The sequence below is a fragment of the Lissotriton vulgaris genome, unplaced genomic scaffold (assembly GCF_964263255.1).
Source record: "Lissotriton vulgaris unplaced genomic scaffold, aLisVul1.2 SCAFFOLD_474, whole genome shotgun sequence".
NCBI classification, from domain to species: Eukaryota; Metazoa; Chordata; class Amphibia; order Caudata; family Salamandridae; genus Lissotriton; species Lissotriton vulgaris.
Genome location: NW_028248784.1, coordinates 1,088,025 through 1,104,304, shown reverse-complemented (window position 1 = coordinate 1,104,304; position 16,280 = coordinate 1,088,025). Strand labels below are relative to the sequence as shown.

Sequence of the window (16,280 nt, the reverse complement as noted above, 5' to 3'; positions counted from 1 at the left end):
TGGAGAGCCTCAGTGAGGATTTTGGTCTTGACTTCCATGACTGAGAACTGAAGGTCAAGAACCTCTGGAGCCAGTCTCATAACAATTGCGAAAGAATCAATCTTCTCTATGGCAGGGCCAGAGGGAGAGACAATTCTAGTGTTTGGAGAGTTGTCTACACCACTGTCATCCTGTAATTCTGTGTACCATTATTGGGGGGGAAATTCAGCCCCATCATCATAGTCATCATTGTTTCTGCCGCGTGGTATCAATCAATCAATCAAACAATGCATTTATATAGCGCACTACTCACCCGGAGGGTCTCAAGGCGCTAGGGGAGGGGGGGTCCGCTACTGCTCGAACAGCCAGGTCTTGAGCTGTTTCCTGAAGGCAAGGTGGTCCTGGGTCAGGCGGAGGTGGGTCGGGAGGGAGTTCCAAGTCTTGGCGGCCAGGTAGGAGAAGGACCTTCCTCCTGTGGTGGCTCTTCGGATCCGGGGGACGGTGGCGAGGGCGTGGCTGGTCGATCGAAGCTGGCGGGTGGGAGCGTAGAAGTTGAGGCGGCTGTTGAGGTATGCTGGTCCTTGGTTGTGCAGGGCTTTGTGTGCATGGGTGAGGAGACGGAAGGTGATTCTCTTGTTGACCGGGAACCAGTGCAGATCTCTCAGGTGTCCGGAGATGTGGCTGTGACGGGGGATGTCCAGGATGAGTCTTGCTGAGAAGTTCTGGATCCGCTGGAGTCTCTTCTGGAGTTTGACGGTGGATCCGGCGTAGAGGGAGTTGCCGTAGTCCAGACAGCTGGTGACGAGGGCCTGGGTGACCGTCTTCCTTGTCTCGGTGGGGATCCACCGGAAGATCTTACGTAGCATGCGCAGGATGTTGAAGCACGATGAGGAGACGGCGTTGACTTGTCTGGACATGGAGAGGGAGGAGTCCAGGATGAAGCCCAGGTTGCGTGCGTGGTCTGTTGGTTTGGGTGCGCTGCCCTGGGGGGCCACCAGGAGTCGTCCCAGGCGGAGGGTGAGGATCCCAGGATGAGGACTTCCGTCTTGTCCCTGTTCAGTTTCAGGCGGCTGTTCATCATCCACTTGGCTATTTCGGTCATCCCTTCGTGCAGGTTGGCTCTGGCGGTTGCGGGGTCGTTGGTGAGGGAGAGGATCAGCTGGGTGTCGTCGGCGTAGGAGATGATGTTGAGGTTGTGTTGGTGTGCGATGGCCGCAAGGGGGCTCATGTAGACGTTGAGGGTTGGGCTGAGCGAGGAGCCTTGAGGAACGCCGCAGATGACTTCGGTGGCTTCTGATCTGAACGGGGGGAGGCGGACTCTCTGTGTCCTTCAGGCGAGGAACGAGATGATCCATTCCAGTGCCTTCTCCTGGATTCCGGCGTTACTGAGGCGCTGCACTAGGGTGCGGTGGCAGACAGTGTTGAAGGCCGCAGAGAGGTCTAGGAGGATGAGGGCCGCTGTTTCTCCGTTGTCGAGCAGGGCTCGGATGTCATCGGTGGCTGCGATCAGGGCGGTCTCGGTGCTGTGGTTGGCCCGGAAGCCAGACTGCGAGAGGTCGAGGGATCCGTTAGTCTCGAGGAAGGCGGCCAGCTGCTTGCTGACGCTCTTCTCGATGACTTTTGCAGGAAACGGGAGCAGCGAGATGGGGCGGTAGTAATTGAGGTCGGTGGGGTCGGCTGATGGCTTCTTTAGTAGAGCGCTGAGTTCGGCATGCTTCCAGCTCTCCGGGAAGGTGGCTTGTGTCGAAGGAGGTGTTGATGATGTCCCGCAGGTGGGGTGCGATGACAGCGTCGGCCTTGTTGAAGACGTGGTGAGGGCAGGGGTCGGTCGGAGATCCGGAGTGGATGGAGTTCATCGTGCGGATGGTGTCTTCGGTGCTGATCGGGGTCCAGGCGTGGAGGGTGGTGGTGGGGGGCGCTGGTTCAGTTGTGGTGTGCATCGGTTGGGTGCTGAAGCTGTTGTGTATGTCCGCGATCTTGTTGTGGAAGTAGGAGGCCAGGGAGTTGCAGAGGTCTTGTGAAGGGGTGATGTCGTTGTTTCCGGCGTTGGGGTTGGAGAGCTCTTTGACGATGTTGAAGAGTTCCTTGCTGTTGTGAGCGTTGTTGTCCAGTCGTTCCTTGAATGCAGACTTCTTGGTGGCGTGGATCAGTTGGTGGTGTTTTCGGGTGGCGAGCTTGAGGGCAGCCATGTTGTTCGGTGTTGGGTCTCAGCGCCAGGCTTTCTCGAGGTCTCGGCAGTTCTTCTTGGAGCTCTTGAGTTCGTCGGTGAACCATGGGGCTTTCTTGCTGCAGGGTCTGCTAGGCGGGGTCTTCAGAGGGGCGAGGTCGTCTGCGCAGTTGCTGATCCACTTTGCGAGGTTGGTGGCCGCCTGGCTTGGGTTCGTTGTGCTGGTGGGAGGGTTCATGCTCAGGGAAGTTGAGAGCTGGTCGGCTGTGACCTTGTTCCAGCTTCTGCGTGCAACCTGTTGCTGGTGGTGGTGGGTCGTGTTCTTTCTGAAGCTGAAGTGGACGCAGCTGTGGTCCGTCCAGGGGAGTCCGATGGCGTGGCTGAAGGTGATGTCCTTGCTGGATGAGAAGACGGGGTCGAGTGTGTGTCCGGCGTAGTGGGTGGGGGTGGTCACCAGCTGCTTGAGACCGAGGTTGGCGAGGTTGTCCAGCAGGGTGGTGGTTTTGCGGTCGTTGTTCTCCAGGTGGAAGTTGAGGTCCCCGAGGAGGATGTATTCAGCGGAGGGGAGGGTGTGCGGGCTGATGAAGTCGGCGATGTCTTCGCTGAATTGTGTGCGTGGTCCCGGGGGTCTGCAGATGAGGGTGGCTCTGAGGGTGGTCTTGGGGTTGATGTGGATCTGGAAGTGCAGGTGTTCGGCGGGTGCGAGGGTGTCGTCTGAGTTGGTCGTGATGCGGATGGTGCTTCTGTGGATGATGGCGATGCCTCCTCCTATCTGGTTGACGAGGTCCCTCCGGATGATCTTGTAGCCGCCCGGGATGGTGATGTCGGGCGCTGAGGAGGCGTTCATCCAGGTTTCCGTGAGGAAGGCGACGTCTGGGGCTGTGGTGTCGAGCAGGTTCCAGAGCTCAATGGCGTGTCAGTGGATGGAGTGGGTGTTGAGCAGGATGCACTTGAGGTGGTTGCTGCTGTGGCTTGGCTTGATCGGTGCTGGGGTAGTGCAGGTCCTGATGCAGGTGAACTTGCAGGAATGGTAGCAGAACGGTCCGTGGGTGCGTCTCGGAGTGGCCCGGTAGCAGCCCGGGCTTCTACCGGCATTGAGTGCGTAGAGTTCGGTGGCGTTGTAGGTCCGGTGGGTGGGTTGGGGTCTGCGGGAAACAGGGGTCCTGGCACTGGGCGCGGTCCAGGCGCGGACGGGCGCAGACGGGCTTACCTTCGGCGCACCTTCGGCGCTCCGGCTGCGCGCGCCGCTGCGTGCGCGGTCGCCCTGGGGGCGTCATAAGTGAGGAGCCGGGAGGGCGGGTCAGCTGGGTGGCGGGAGCGGGGCGGCCAACGGGCAGGAGGGGGGCGGAGACGCCGGAGGCAGTGGCGGGAAGGGAGGGCCGAGGGCGGCTCAGCGGTGGCTGGGTCGTCCGGCGGCTGGGCATGGAGCGCGCTGGAGGGGTGGTGCAGAAGGCGAAGGGGAGAGGGGAACACAGGGGAACACTAGTACAGAACACTGGGCAACAGAACAAGGCGAAAAATAACGGCGGAGTGCAGAGGGGGAGAAAAGTGAAGTCAGCGGGCGAACGGCAACAGGGGACACACAGGAGAACAAACGGCGGGCTGCAGGGCAAGGGAAGGCAGCAGCAGGAAGAGCGCAGTCAGCAGGGCAAGGTGCTGGCAGACAGCGGGCAGGAGCAGCGGTGTGGGGGCGACCTCACCTGGAACAGGCTCAGGTAAAGCAATATTCCCGACTCACAAGGGTTGGCTATTGGCTACAATCCTGTAGATCGGAACACGGCCTTGGTCAAAGTTCTGGCGAGGCTGGCTTGAAAATCAGAAAACACTAGAGGTGGTGAAACTTTCTGGAGAAGTAGGCATTGCTTTCAATGTCAAGGGGACACGTACAGGGAGCGGTGTTAGAACTGAAGTCAGTACCAAAGTCAGTGAGGAACCTGAAGCGGATTCAAGAAACTCAGATGGTGCTAGGGGAGGTGGGCTGTTGATGGCACTCTGACTGAAGGCTTCTGTGGGTCCTTGGCCCTATAAACTACACCAGAGGCCAGACGTGTGAAGTTCAAGTCCCTGGGCCATGCTTTTAAAATCTTGAATTCATCTTCGCCTGGCATTTTAGCTACATTGCTCTCAACCTACATTCCCTCCCGCCAACTTCGTTCTACGGACCTACATTTGGCGGTGGCTCCGAGGGTGAGGAGAGTACGGGCCGGCGGGTGCGCTTTCCATACTCGGGCAGCCAAATTATGGAATTCTCTCCCTTTGCCTATTAGTAGTTTGAAAAACTACTTGGCGTTCCGTAAGGCAATAAAGTCTTATCTTTTCCCGTCACCATAGGTCCCCTTGCCCATCCTAGTGGTCTCTCCATTTCTCTGTGATTAGCACCGGGACGCCCCTTTGCTGGGGTAGCTGAGCACTCTACAAGCTATTTATCATTAACAAATACGTGCAGCATGGGCTTCCTAAAGGGCTTGATGTCCTACAACATTGCCTTGGGCCTGGGAATTGGGGTTGCCTGGAGAACAAATGTGGAATCAGCTCTTCAGAAGTTTGGGAGAGAGATCAAGTGGCACGCTGACACCCTTGGGCCCTTTCTCAAGTTCAAGAGTAGCTTAAAGGGGACAAAGGGCAGCAAACAATTTGGTCCCTGCCTTTCTCGGCTCCCATCCCCCCTTGAATGTCGGGGTCCCACAGGGCTCAATTCTCAGCCCAACGTTGTTTAACTTGTATATGGCTACTCTGGCTCTTCTCGCCGAGAAACACTGGGAAAAAATAGTGTCATATGCAGATGACACACAATTGCTGTTTACTTGTGAGAAGGGCGCCAAATTCAATTGTAACAGGATTAGCATCTTTCTTTCAGAGATGTTCTCTTGGCTTAGGCAAAATCAATTGAAGTGCTACTCTGAAAAGTCAGAGATTATGTTCTTCGGCTCCCATCACTGTGCAATATGGCACAACTGGTGGTCGCAAGACATGTCCCCCCGCTGCGTGTCAACATAGTGAAAAATCTTGGGGTCAAATTTGACGACTCTCTTTCAATGAAAGCGCAGATTCAATCAGTGGCTGGGTGCTGCTTTGGATTACTGTAAATGCTAAGGAACTTTCTCCCCCTGCTTCCAGTCTCTCACAGGAAGACGGTAGTCCAGGCCTTGGTGGCATCAAGACTGGACTACGTAAACGTCTTGAACTTAGGCCTTCCTGATTATTTACTTAGCTGCCTACAGGTGATCCAGAATGTGGCGGCCAGAGACATTCTTTTGGCTGGGCCGAGAACAGGTACGACCCCTCTTCTGTCTTCCTTACACTTGCTTCCGGTGCAGAAGAGGATTCATTTTAAAGCGTTAGTGCTGGTTTTTAAAGCTTTCAATAAAATAGGTGCCCCATATCTTGGGGAAAGACTCCAGTACTATACTCCACGCCAAACCATAAGGTCTTCTGCCCAGTTTCTGACCATTACCCCTAGGATACGGCTCTCTGGGATAGGGGGCAGATCTTTTCAGGTGGTGGCTTCACGCCTTTGGAATAGCCTGCCCCCCTCGCTCAGACAGGTCCAGGATCTCTTCACGGAGACAGTTAAAACCGTTGCTTTTTAAACAGTAGCTACCGTGTTGGTATACTTTGTTCTGTGTGCTCTATAAATACCTGCTAACATAACATAAGATACCAATTCCAGCTTGGACTTTTTGTGCTTCTACAACTTCCCGAAAGACTTTGGTCGCAAAAAATATATGTAGTGGAAAGGACTTTAAACTTCAACCAGTCTCGTAATGGAGTCTTCACATGTTTGTCGATGTAGAGTTTCAACTTGCAGTCCTGTATGGTCTTCCGGTTCATCTTAGCAGAGTGGACATAGGCCCTGGAGTGGTGTTCCCACCTTGGGCATACCAAGGGAATCTGTTACAGGTACAGGCTTGCAATAGTCCCTACAAGGTTTAAATCCTATTGTTTTAGGCAGCAACATATTTCCTTTGCACAATTTTAAAAAGGATTTTCGAAAAATAACTCTTTAAGGACAGCAGGAGTAGAACTTGTTACTTTCGGAGCAGAACTGAGTTGGTGCAGACACACACAGCGTCACCTACTGGCACACAGGAGTACTGCTTTTGAGATTCTAGATCCAGTCTGATGCCTGGGGAAATATTCACAAGATGAAGTACCTGCAGTGCGAAGTATCCATCAGAAAGCCATTAGATGAGGGGGCTAGAGAAGAATGAATGCAAGCTGGGTGTTGACTTTTAATGACCATCTTAGGATTGTGTGAGGCTCTTGAAAGATGGCTGTGATCTAGCTTGGAATTTTACAGTGTTGTAGGAGGGTCCTTAAGGCCAAAGGTTTATAGGGGTATAGGGTTTATGCCGTCGTGATGGCAAGTGAAAATCGGCAGTCAAGCATGTTATGGCAAACTAAGGACCTCCTTAAGTGTAGCTGAGCCAGAGATGGCTAAAGACCTACATGGTCTGCAGATGGATGGCATGAATGCTGGTGGAAGTCAGAAACCAGTAACACTGCCATAAATCAACACACTGATGAGGGCACGGACTCCTCCATTTCTCATATGCACACTGCTGGAGCAAAGGGGACCACAGAATTAGCATACAGACCTACCCTCTCTGGCACACATGGCCATGGACAGGATAACACCAAAATAGAAATCTGCCCCCCTCAAAACTGCCTGCATACCTGTGGTTTGGGTTCAAGAGACCATCAGAGTACATTAGTGCCCCACTGCATGACTTCCACCTGCATGTGCTATCTGTATGCTATCTGTTCTGTGTTATTCGGGCTGCTTGCGCAGAATCAGGTTAGAGTTTGAGGTAAGGTCTCAAAACTCACTATGGAGTACCTGTTCTGTGTATGAGAGAAAGCTTGCACTGCCAATACGTGAACTGTGCTTGCTCTTTGTGTGTTAGGGAAGCTTACGTTAATCCAGACTAACCTGCGGGGGATGGGTTTGGGGAGGTTGTTAAGCTGGCACTGTGATGCAGCCTCTCCTACTCTTTGTTTGGGTTGTGTGAATCTTGCTGATTTGGATTCAAGTCAGTAAAAGAAATTTTAAAAAAATTATGCAGAATTACCAGTAATCCTGCAAATCAGTCATTCTGCACTATATTTTACCACAAATTACATCATCACGTCAAATTTTTGTGCAAACACTTTTAGGAAAAGAACTGTGAACAACGGTCTCCATCATTTTTGGTACACTTTCACCACAAATAGCGTCATAGTGGTGCAATTTGGGGAATTTTGTGCAACAAGTTCAACGTGAAATTCCCAAAATGACATGAATTACACTGGGATGAGAGCTTGGTTTGCCTGGCATGGAGCCGATCACAATGGTGTACAGTTCCGGCGACGGACCCTACGGATTCGGTTCTCCTGTGCCTCTGCATCCTGGTCCAGGATGGTGGCTGGCTCTAGCAACCCCTGGACTGGGGGAGCGGCAAGCAGAGGAGCGCCCACAGGCAACATCTCAGATGTGCGATTACCATGGCTCCAAGACTAAGCGAGAGGAACAAGATGGAGATGAACACGGTCACCTCAGCGAAGGCTGCGGCAGAGCTGGTGCATCACTGTGAGGGCCCAGAGTAAAATGAGGAACTCTCTCCCCCCCACCCCTCAATACTAGAGGACAGAACTGCAGTGTCTTCAGGGCTATGGGGTAACCCGCTTCTGTGGAGCAGTCTGGCATGCACAGCAGAAGTGGATTTGGCAGTGCCCAGCCATCCGTGGAAGTTTGCAGGAGTGGCTAGCCGGAGATGAGGAGTAGTGCCTGCATGACGGCAAGCATCGTGGCCACAGCAATGGAAAGATCGGGACGGGGAAGGGGATCAGACGGAGACCCACCCTAAATGACAGAAGGGGGGTGGCTGCCTACCCACTGGAGAAAACTCAGTCGGAGGCTTCGCCCACATTGGTGAGAGAATCTATAGCTGAAGAGGTGGCCACGAGGCAGACAGATGGGAGCTGGGGGATTGTGCCTCTGTGGGTTGGTGGGTGGATGCTGGTGCCTGCAAGGGGGCTTGCCCGTGCTGCTGCCCTGCGGCTACTGAATTGTTGGTTCCTGGGGGGCTGGCACTTATAGTGGTTGGGTGGGGCCAGCAGGAGGGGACCCTTCGCAACAGCAGCCCTAGCGGCACGGTGGTAGATGTTTAAGACAGGAGAACGTAGAGGAGCCTAGCTGTGGAGACCTTTGACGAAACCAACTTTCAACGCTGCTATGGTGAGAACTAAGATCCAGAAAATGCTGCAGAAATGCCCCAACCCTGAGGGGGGGGGGGATTGGGGGCAACAATGCCGGTACAGTGGGAGACCACGGACTGGGATCCCACATAGTGACGATATAAGAAGGCGATCCGCCAAAAAAAACAGCACTGGAAAATAAGATCGATGTGGTCGCCATAGACCGAGGACTCTTCTGTGCAGGCCACTAGAAACAGGCAAGCTAAGATGGAAACTTCAATTGCGAACAGTGCTATCGAATGCTGATACCAAGATGTACGCAACACAATAAATGATTGACCCGCACACGGAACAAGCCATTAGTGGAGCTCCAGGAGGGGGCTGAAGGCTCCAGCATGGAGCTGTACCTGGATTAATGTCTTAGATCAACAGTGTTCGTGGGCAGGGCCTAGAACTTGTTTACAGTGGAACAGGCTCATCGAGTGCCGGGTCGACCGCCGGCACCAGGGGCCCTGCCCCCCGCCGTGGTGGTGGCACAGCTTCTCAATTTCAGAGATCGAGATAATTTCATTCAGATGAACAGAGCACATGGTGCGTGGGAATTGGGGGGAGGCAAGGTGAACATACACACTGGAACTATACTAATACAGTGCAAATCTGAGAAACCTTCCTTGTAAGTGAACTTGAAATGCTGAACTTGAAATACATACTGTTCTTCCCCGCAAAACTGAGGATACCTGACAAGGACGGGTCCCACTTCTTTAACCCAGCAACAGAGGCGTGTCACTAGTTGGAAAGGAAGGGGCATCCAACCTCAGTGCAGCGCGACAGAAGACACCACAGATGATAGCAGAAACAAAAGACACAATGTCAGCAATGAAGGCCCTCATACCCCCAGCTAGGGTACTGGAAAGTGGCGCTCCCGAAGACACTCCAACTCACTGAGGGAAACCTAAACCTAATGGTGAGGAGTGAAATGAATGGAGTGACGGTGACAGGCGAGAGATCATGGCCAGACCACCACCTGTCCCAATTCCTATAGGCATTGGAGCAGGATTGATTTCTGGAGAGAGGAACACCCAGACACAACACTACTCCTATGCTACTAAAATGATGATCTCTCGGTCTAAAATGGATCACTTCTGGTCCCACACCCCCAGCGTAGACGATTCATTCAAAAAGTCTTTTTGCAGAGAGCTATATCAGACCATTCCCCATCATTAGATACTTGATGATTTCCACCCCAAGACAGACAGGAGAATGTAAACTTGATCCTTGGGAATTGACGGACTTGCACATCCGAAAGCTTGTGACAGTGTGTAGGAAGGTGGATATCTGACTATGGTTGCCCCCAACTTTTTGCCTGGTGTTTTGCTGGTTTTTCGACTTAGTTGACCTGGGGCCCTGCTATTCAGGACCCCAGGACCACTGCTCTCTCTGTAAAATGGATTCCATGTACCTTAGGTACATATCTAATTGGATACTGAGTCGCCTTATCAGCCCCTGTACAGTGTACTTTAGGTTCCCAGGGCATAGGTGCACCCAGGGCCTAACGGGGGCTGCAGCATGTATTATGCCACCCCTGGCTGGCCATCCAAATCTGACACAACTGGCTTTACGACAGCTGGGGCAAGGTGGTGTAGTCACCCTTTGCTTTAGATATAGTATCTCTATATCTAACCCTAAAATGGACACATATATTCCTATCAGTCACTCCTATGGCAGGCCTTAACAAACCTGAAGGCAGAGTGCTTGGAATTATGTGAGATGGTGCTCTGGCGTGAGCTGAGCACGTTTGCAGCTTGCGGAACCAAGTCCTAATAGCTGTTCCATGATAACGCTATACCATATACTCTTAAGTGCATTATGAACCTCGCGGTCAAATGCTAACTTTGGCATAGCATTATCAAAACATGTCGAGTAAGGTGTCATACGAATTGGAATACTAACCCCTCGCCAATTCTGGCGACGGGGTTAGCATTCCACCCTTCTAGTGGGACACGACATGTATGTAACTGTGAACCCCGGTTAAAGTTAACTCAAGCCTCAGCATCACAAAATGGATGCTGCCACCACAGATACAAGTCTGACCTCCTGCTGCTGGGAGTCCTTCCAGCGAGGGAGGCTTGGACAAAGGGTTTCCTGCCTTGGGAGGTGCTAGCACCACCCCAGACAGGATTTTGTGTATTAGGTAGGACAGGGCTCAAAGGAATGAGACATGCATGGGGCACACAAGGTGCCCCGTGCATACACCGGTCAGAACCAGTTCCTGGGGCACACCAGCCCCAGAGCTGGCGCAAGACCGGACAAAGGAAAGGGGGTGTAACCACCCCCCTTCCTGGTCCCACCCAGAGGAGGGACCTAGTCGTAGTGCAGCCCCCTTTAGCTGAATAAAGGTAGGAGCTGGTCCCATTCCAAATCAGATTATCCTGATCAACTTCACAAGAAGAAACTCTGGACCTAGACGTTCAGCTCCACAGAAGACAGAAGGAATCTCCCTTGTGGGCAAGGAGTGTCCACCCTGCATCTGCAGGCACCACCAGCGTACCGCGACTTCCCTTTGTCGTCTTCCTGCAAAGGATCCAGACTTCAGAGCCCGACGAGACCCGGATTCCCAGACCTCTCCGACTTCAACCCACATCTGCAGCAGAGCTGAGACCCGTGGGTGCGACGAGACACGTGGGACTGGCCATCTTGAAAGAAGCAGCACTTCGCTCCAGCACGACTTCCGAGGCATCCTCGTCCAAGTGCTTTGGGGACTGAGAAGCCCCGACCCCGAGCAGCTCCTGCATCGAAGATCAGCCCTCCAGCATCCACAAGATCTGCGTGGGGCCCTTCTGCCTGTTTGCTACTCGACGCGTTGTCTGGTCACTTGCCAGCTGGCTAGTGACCTCCTAGCCGACGAACACCGACAACTTTGCTGCTGGTCTGGTTGCTCCAGACTGGCCCTTGCTCCCTTCCAAAAGAGGAGCACCCCGGACTCTCCTGGTCCACTCCAGACGCCGTTTCCACTCACCGCGTGGGTTGCCTTTGCCAAGGCCTGTTGAACCCGAATCCGGAGACGACACCGCCGACAGCGAGAGCCTGCGTGGGACAGCTCGTGCCTCCATCCTGGTCGTCGAAGACACCACCTGGTCCACGTGGCTGCAGAGACAAGCGTCCACCTTCACCTGATCGCGACAACGACATCTGGTTCCACTCCTGGTTCCACTCCAGTCACTGGCTAGTGACTTTGAACATTGTCCCCTCCGCTTTCAGGTTCTTCTCTTCACCAATCCACCCTTGGATTGCACCGGACACCTTCCTCCTGGTCGCCTGCAGCATCTTTCTTCAAGGCTCCATAGACTTTGACGCAGAAACCCGACACGACTTCGCACCTATGCACCTGCAGCCTGTGGGTGAGGTAACACGAGCATTTCGGTGCTCAAGGGTAGCTTGACTATCCTAGTGTCCAGTTCCATTGTCGTTTCAGTCCTATCTAATCAGGAACGTCCATGCTCACCTTTTCTATAAACTGTACTGTCCTTAGACGTTTGTATGCATCTCGCGTGTGAGTTCACACTCTGCACACGCGCTCCGTGGGCCTCCTATTACTTACCTCAAGTTAATATAGCGTGGTCCCAGCGATCCTACATCCTCTGGACAGCTCCATTCCTTTAATTGACTTTCACATTCCATTAATTTAGTATATGGCTTGTCGTGCCCCTAGGGCACCATTGTAAATCGTGCAACTTAAACTTATTTTTCCTAAGAGTTTGTCATGTGCTTAGCCCTCTGACCTCATAAAGAGTTCAGAGGTGTATATTAGTTAATAAATAACTGTTTATTTTCATAACTACCTGTGTGGTGTCCTTTTCATTTGGTATTCAAAGGTTACATGTGGTAAAACAGCTGGCTTCACATGCCATAAAGAGTTTAGCCTAAAGAATGCTTTTGTCCACGCTACTAGGATAGCTGGTCTATAAGGTTGACTTACAACCAATCACCATAAGGGTTGTTTGGACTGATACAAGGTGATCACTAGAACTAGTGAGCATCATATCAGGCCAACTTCTCACAGAGTGCAACTAACTTCACAGACAGCAAGTGGATAGTGGACTTCATGGTTATCCTCTGGGAGGTGTTTAAGGTAGTTGCAAGGGACCAACTAATTATGAAGGTCTCGGAAGGGGGAGGGGGGAGAAAGAAAGACAGGAAAGCGGGAGAGATGGAGGCCATATTGACAACCTGGGAAGGGCAGTACATGGCAGCCCTCTCCCCAGAACTCACCCCTAAGATCAAGAAACGGAGACCAGACTTAAGGGCACACTACCAACAGGAAGCGTAGGCAAACTTCTAGGCCCAACAGGGTACGATATACGTGACGAGCGACAAGGCGGGGGAAGCTTCTGGACTGGCTGCCGCATAGAGATGAGGGTCAATAGTGGGTGTCTGCAGTCATGACGCCTATGGGTGACATGGCTAAAACCCCAGCGGTGATCGCACACGTTTTTGCAGCTTATTTGAAGGGTCTATACCAAACCTGGACCGAAGGGGTGAAAAGGCCTGAGGGATGCGTGGTAGACCTCTCAACCCCTAAACTGAGGAGGGATGCGAGGGACGAGTTAGAAGCAGGGATTACGGGGATGGAAATCTCTGAGGCTATAGGCCAAATGAAAGGACAGAAATCTCAGGGCCCAAATGGTCTGTTCGACGAGTGTTTCAAGTGGTTTTAATCCTGCATAGCGTGTCCAATGCAAGATATGTTTATAGCGCCCGGAGGTCATCCTGCAGGATATGAGGGCCGCAACAGAGCGGATTCCGAAGCTGGGGAAGACCTTCAGGGTGTGTGCCTCCTATAGTCCAATCTCCTTGCTCAGTCTAGAGACTAAGACATATGCGAAGGTCCTTGCAAATCACTTGAAGCGAGTGATAGACTCCATGGTGGAGCCTGACTAGTCTGGATTTATCAGACACCACCTCAAGCGCTTGGCGGGTTGCCTGGCCCGTAGGGACAGAATTGCAGAACCGGCTATCCTACTAGCCAAATGCCGAGTGTTCGACTCCATTGAGTAGCCCGATCTGTGGGTACGACTACAAAAGATGGGTTTTGGCCCACATTATTTGTCCTGTGTGCGGCTGCAATACAAAAATCCAATTGCCAGGGTAAAGTGAACAGGGCGAGCTCTGCGGAATTTGGCCTCGGCATGGGCAGTCTCAAGGGGTGCCTGTTCTCTCCCCCTACTTTTAACAGTGGCAGCTGAATCACTGGCAGTTTGGATATGCCGGGATGCACTCCTTAGAAGGCTGTGATGAGACTGGGTGTGAAGATGTTGTATCCCTTTATGTAGGTGACATACTGCTCTACCTGGCTGACCCAGCCCCCTCCATGCCAGAATCTTCCAAATTCTGGTGGATTTTGGGTCTTACTCTGGACTCTGCATCAATTGGTGCAAATCGGTAGTCTATCTGCTCTCACAAGAGGCGCATTATGAAGTCCGGTGCTATCCCCCTAGATGGGAATCGGTTGGATTTAAGTACCAGGACATTCCTGTGACCACAGCCAAGGAGCTATTTATTCAGGAAATCCTCACCATGATCCTGGTTAACGAGAGGGGTGTGTGGGTCGCTCACTGAAGCTCCTGTTGACACTGCTGGACAGGGCCCGCTTTTATAAGATCTACATGCCAACCTTTCTTTATGTCCTACAAAACATTAAATTTGAGGTTCTAAAAGGGGAGTGGACAATGTCACCACAACGTTATTGTGGGACAAGGGTACCCCAAGAATAGCCCTGCTCATACTGACAAGGAAACCTCTTGAGAGGAAATTGCCCTTCCTAACCTGCGTCTCTACAACTGGGCAACCCAGCTACACGGGCGGGCAATGGACCCGAACTGCTATGTCCATCGCCTATATGAGAGTACAGGGAGGGCACCCCTGTCCCTGACCCCACCGACGGAGATGTTGGTAAAAATCTGAAAAAAGTCAACCAATGCCCTGGGGTGGAAAGGTAAAGTGACACTAGAAACCACACTGTGGGGAACAGATGCCCTTAACAGGTGCAATGGCATCACCATACTATTTTCGGAGCTGCAAGGACAATATGAGCTGGCAGGCAATGAATACCTCTGATACCTACAACTGCCATTCATCCTACGGAGCTATGGAGACCTGATGGCAGAGATCCCAGGGGAAACCCTCTGGAATTCAGAGTTCTAGAGGCTCCCTTGATTAGTTATGCGGTGTCACAAATATACTCACCTGGCTACACATTAGTCTTAACCCATTCAATTGCTTAAAGGGTGGATGGGAGGAGGACATGGGTAGGTTGGAGGATGACAATTGGAGGGCGGCCTGCAGCTACACCCGTGAGGTGGCGATAAGGGCAGGATTCCAGCTGATACATATGAAGATTCTGCACTGGGCATACAACAGGACCAAGCTATTTCATATGGGTAGAATAGAGATGGACCTTTGTGCACAGGGTATGGGCACAGAGGGACACTACTCCATATGATTTGGACTAGCCCGCAGATTCAGGGCTTTTGGAAGGGGATGGGGGGCAAGATCTCAGATACCCTGGACAATGCGATACACCTCACTCCACAATTGGTGGCCTTGTGAGTGTGGGAAGACCAGATTCTGGAGCGCACACACACACACACGCACCATTTCTGTAATGTTCGGATGGTGGCGTGACGAGACAGGATATAGAGATGGGGAAGTGATAACACCATCACTACGGGAATGAGAGCTGGATTGGTGCATGAGAGCTGAAGAACTAGTGTACCAGGTGACGCGATACAATCCTAACGTTGAGGTCTGCTTGTTGAGACTCTTTCCCCCACCCCCAAAACAGAAAGTATGGAATAGATTTCAAGATCTGGCTTTAGGTCTAGCTAGAGCACAAACAGGAGTTTCTGGAAGTCCTGCTATTGGTTATGCTACTCGGACAGTATGGGGTTGTAAGTTGAAAGTCAAACTACCCCTCTGCCCCCCGCCCACCTAGTGTTGCCCGTAATAGGATCAGATAGGTCTTAGCTCCTGTAAGAAATCCGACCACCATGCAGGTTTGTTACTTGTTCCAGTTCATGGTTAAACCCTTTTAGTTTTCAGTTTTTTCTTTTAATAAAAAAAAAAGACAAAAGAGAGGCTCTATCAGCAAGATCTCCATGCAAGACCTACCCAAGATATATTGGGGCACCAGGCATACATAGACACATGAACCCAGGAATATATATTGTAGAGGTTAGACCTCGGTTAATGGTCAGCACACAAAACGGTTCAATACCACGGTTTATAAAATGGAAGTAATGTTTTCTGTCGTATGTGTTAGACGCAATGATAGCAACAGGAGGGACGACAAAGGTACATAGCCTGTGTAATACTTTGTATCACATAGGAAAACAAGATGGAATGGAATGACTAAGTGTTTGTGTGTAAATATGACAAATGGCAATAAAAAATGTTATAAAAAAAAATCTGGGGCCCATGGTCGGAGTGGAGGATACAGCTTCCTGAGAGCACCAGGGCAGCACTGACTGATGGGGTGGTCTGGGATTGGAGGTGCGATAGGGACACAGGGCAGAGTGGGCCTCATTGATGGTCTTTCCTACTGGGGAAAGGATTCACTGTACCAAACCCACAGCTGCACTCTTGGGGGTCTATCGTTCTGCATTTTGATACAAGATGGGCTGCTGAAATGAAGACTGCGCTACTGCGAACTGCACATTTGTTTTCTTGTTGTACACCAAACTTTTGAACGTTGTTACAATGAGGTGGAATTTTAGATGCAAAATTTGCAATCTAAGCAAATAAAAGGACTACTGAAACCTAATGTATGCTGCACCATACCTTTACTGTCCAGCATGTCAGAGATTGTTGTTCTCTTGCATCTTGAGAGATATTCTGTCGCCTTCAGTACTACTGCAGCCAGCATCTAAAATGGTACACATAAACACACTTGAGACTATGG

At 51.8% G+C, this 16,280-nt stretch overlaps 1 protein-coding gene across 1 annotated transcript in view; it reads right to left on the bottom strand.

Moving 5' to 3' along the window:
• The window catches only part of LOC147663829 (uncharacterized), a 276,738-nt gene that overhangs the window by 149,847 nt on the left and 110,611 nt on the right, over positions 1-16,280 (bottom strand). The window contains exon 3 of the mRNA XM_086950177.1: positions 16,160-16,244. Within this exon, the coding sequence (XP_086806303.1) occupies positions 16,160-16,244 (85 nt within the window). The remainder of the gene's footprint in view (positions 1-16,159; positions 16,245-16,280) is intronic.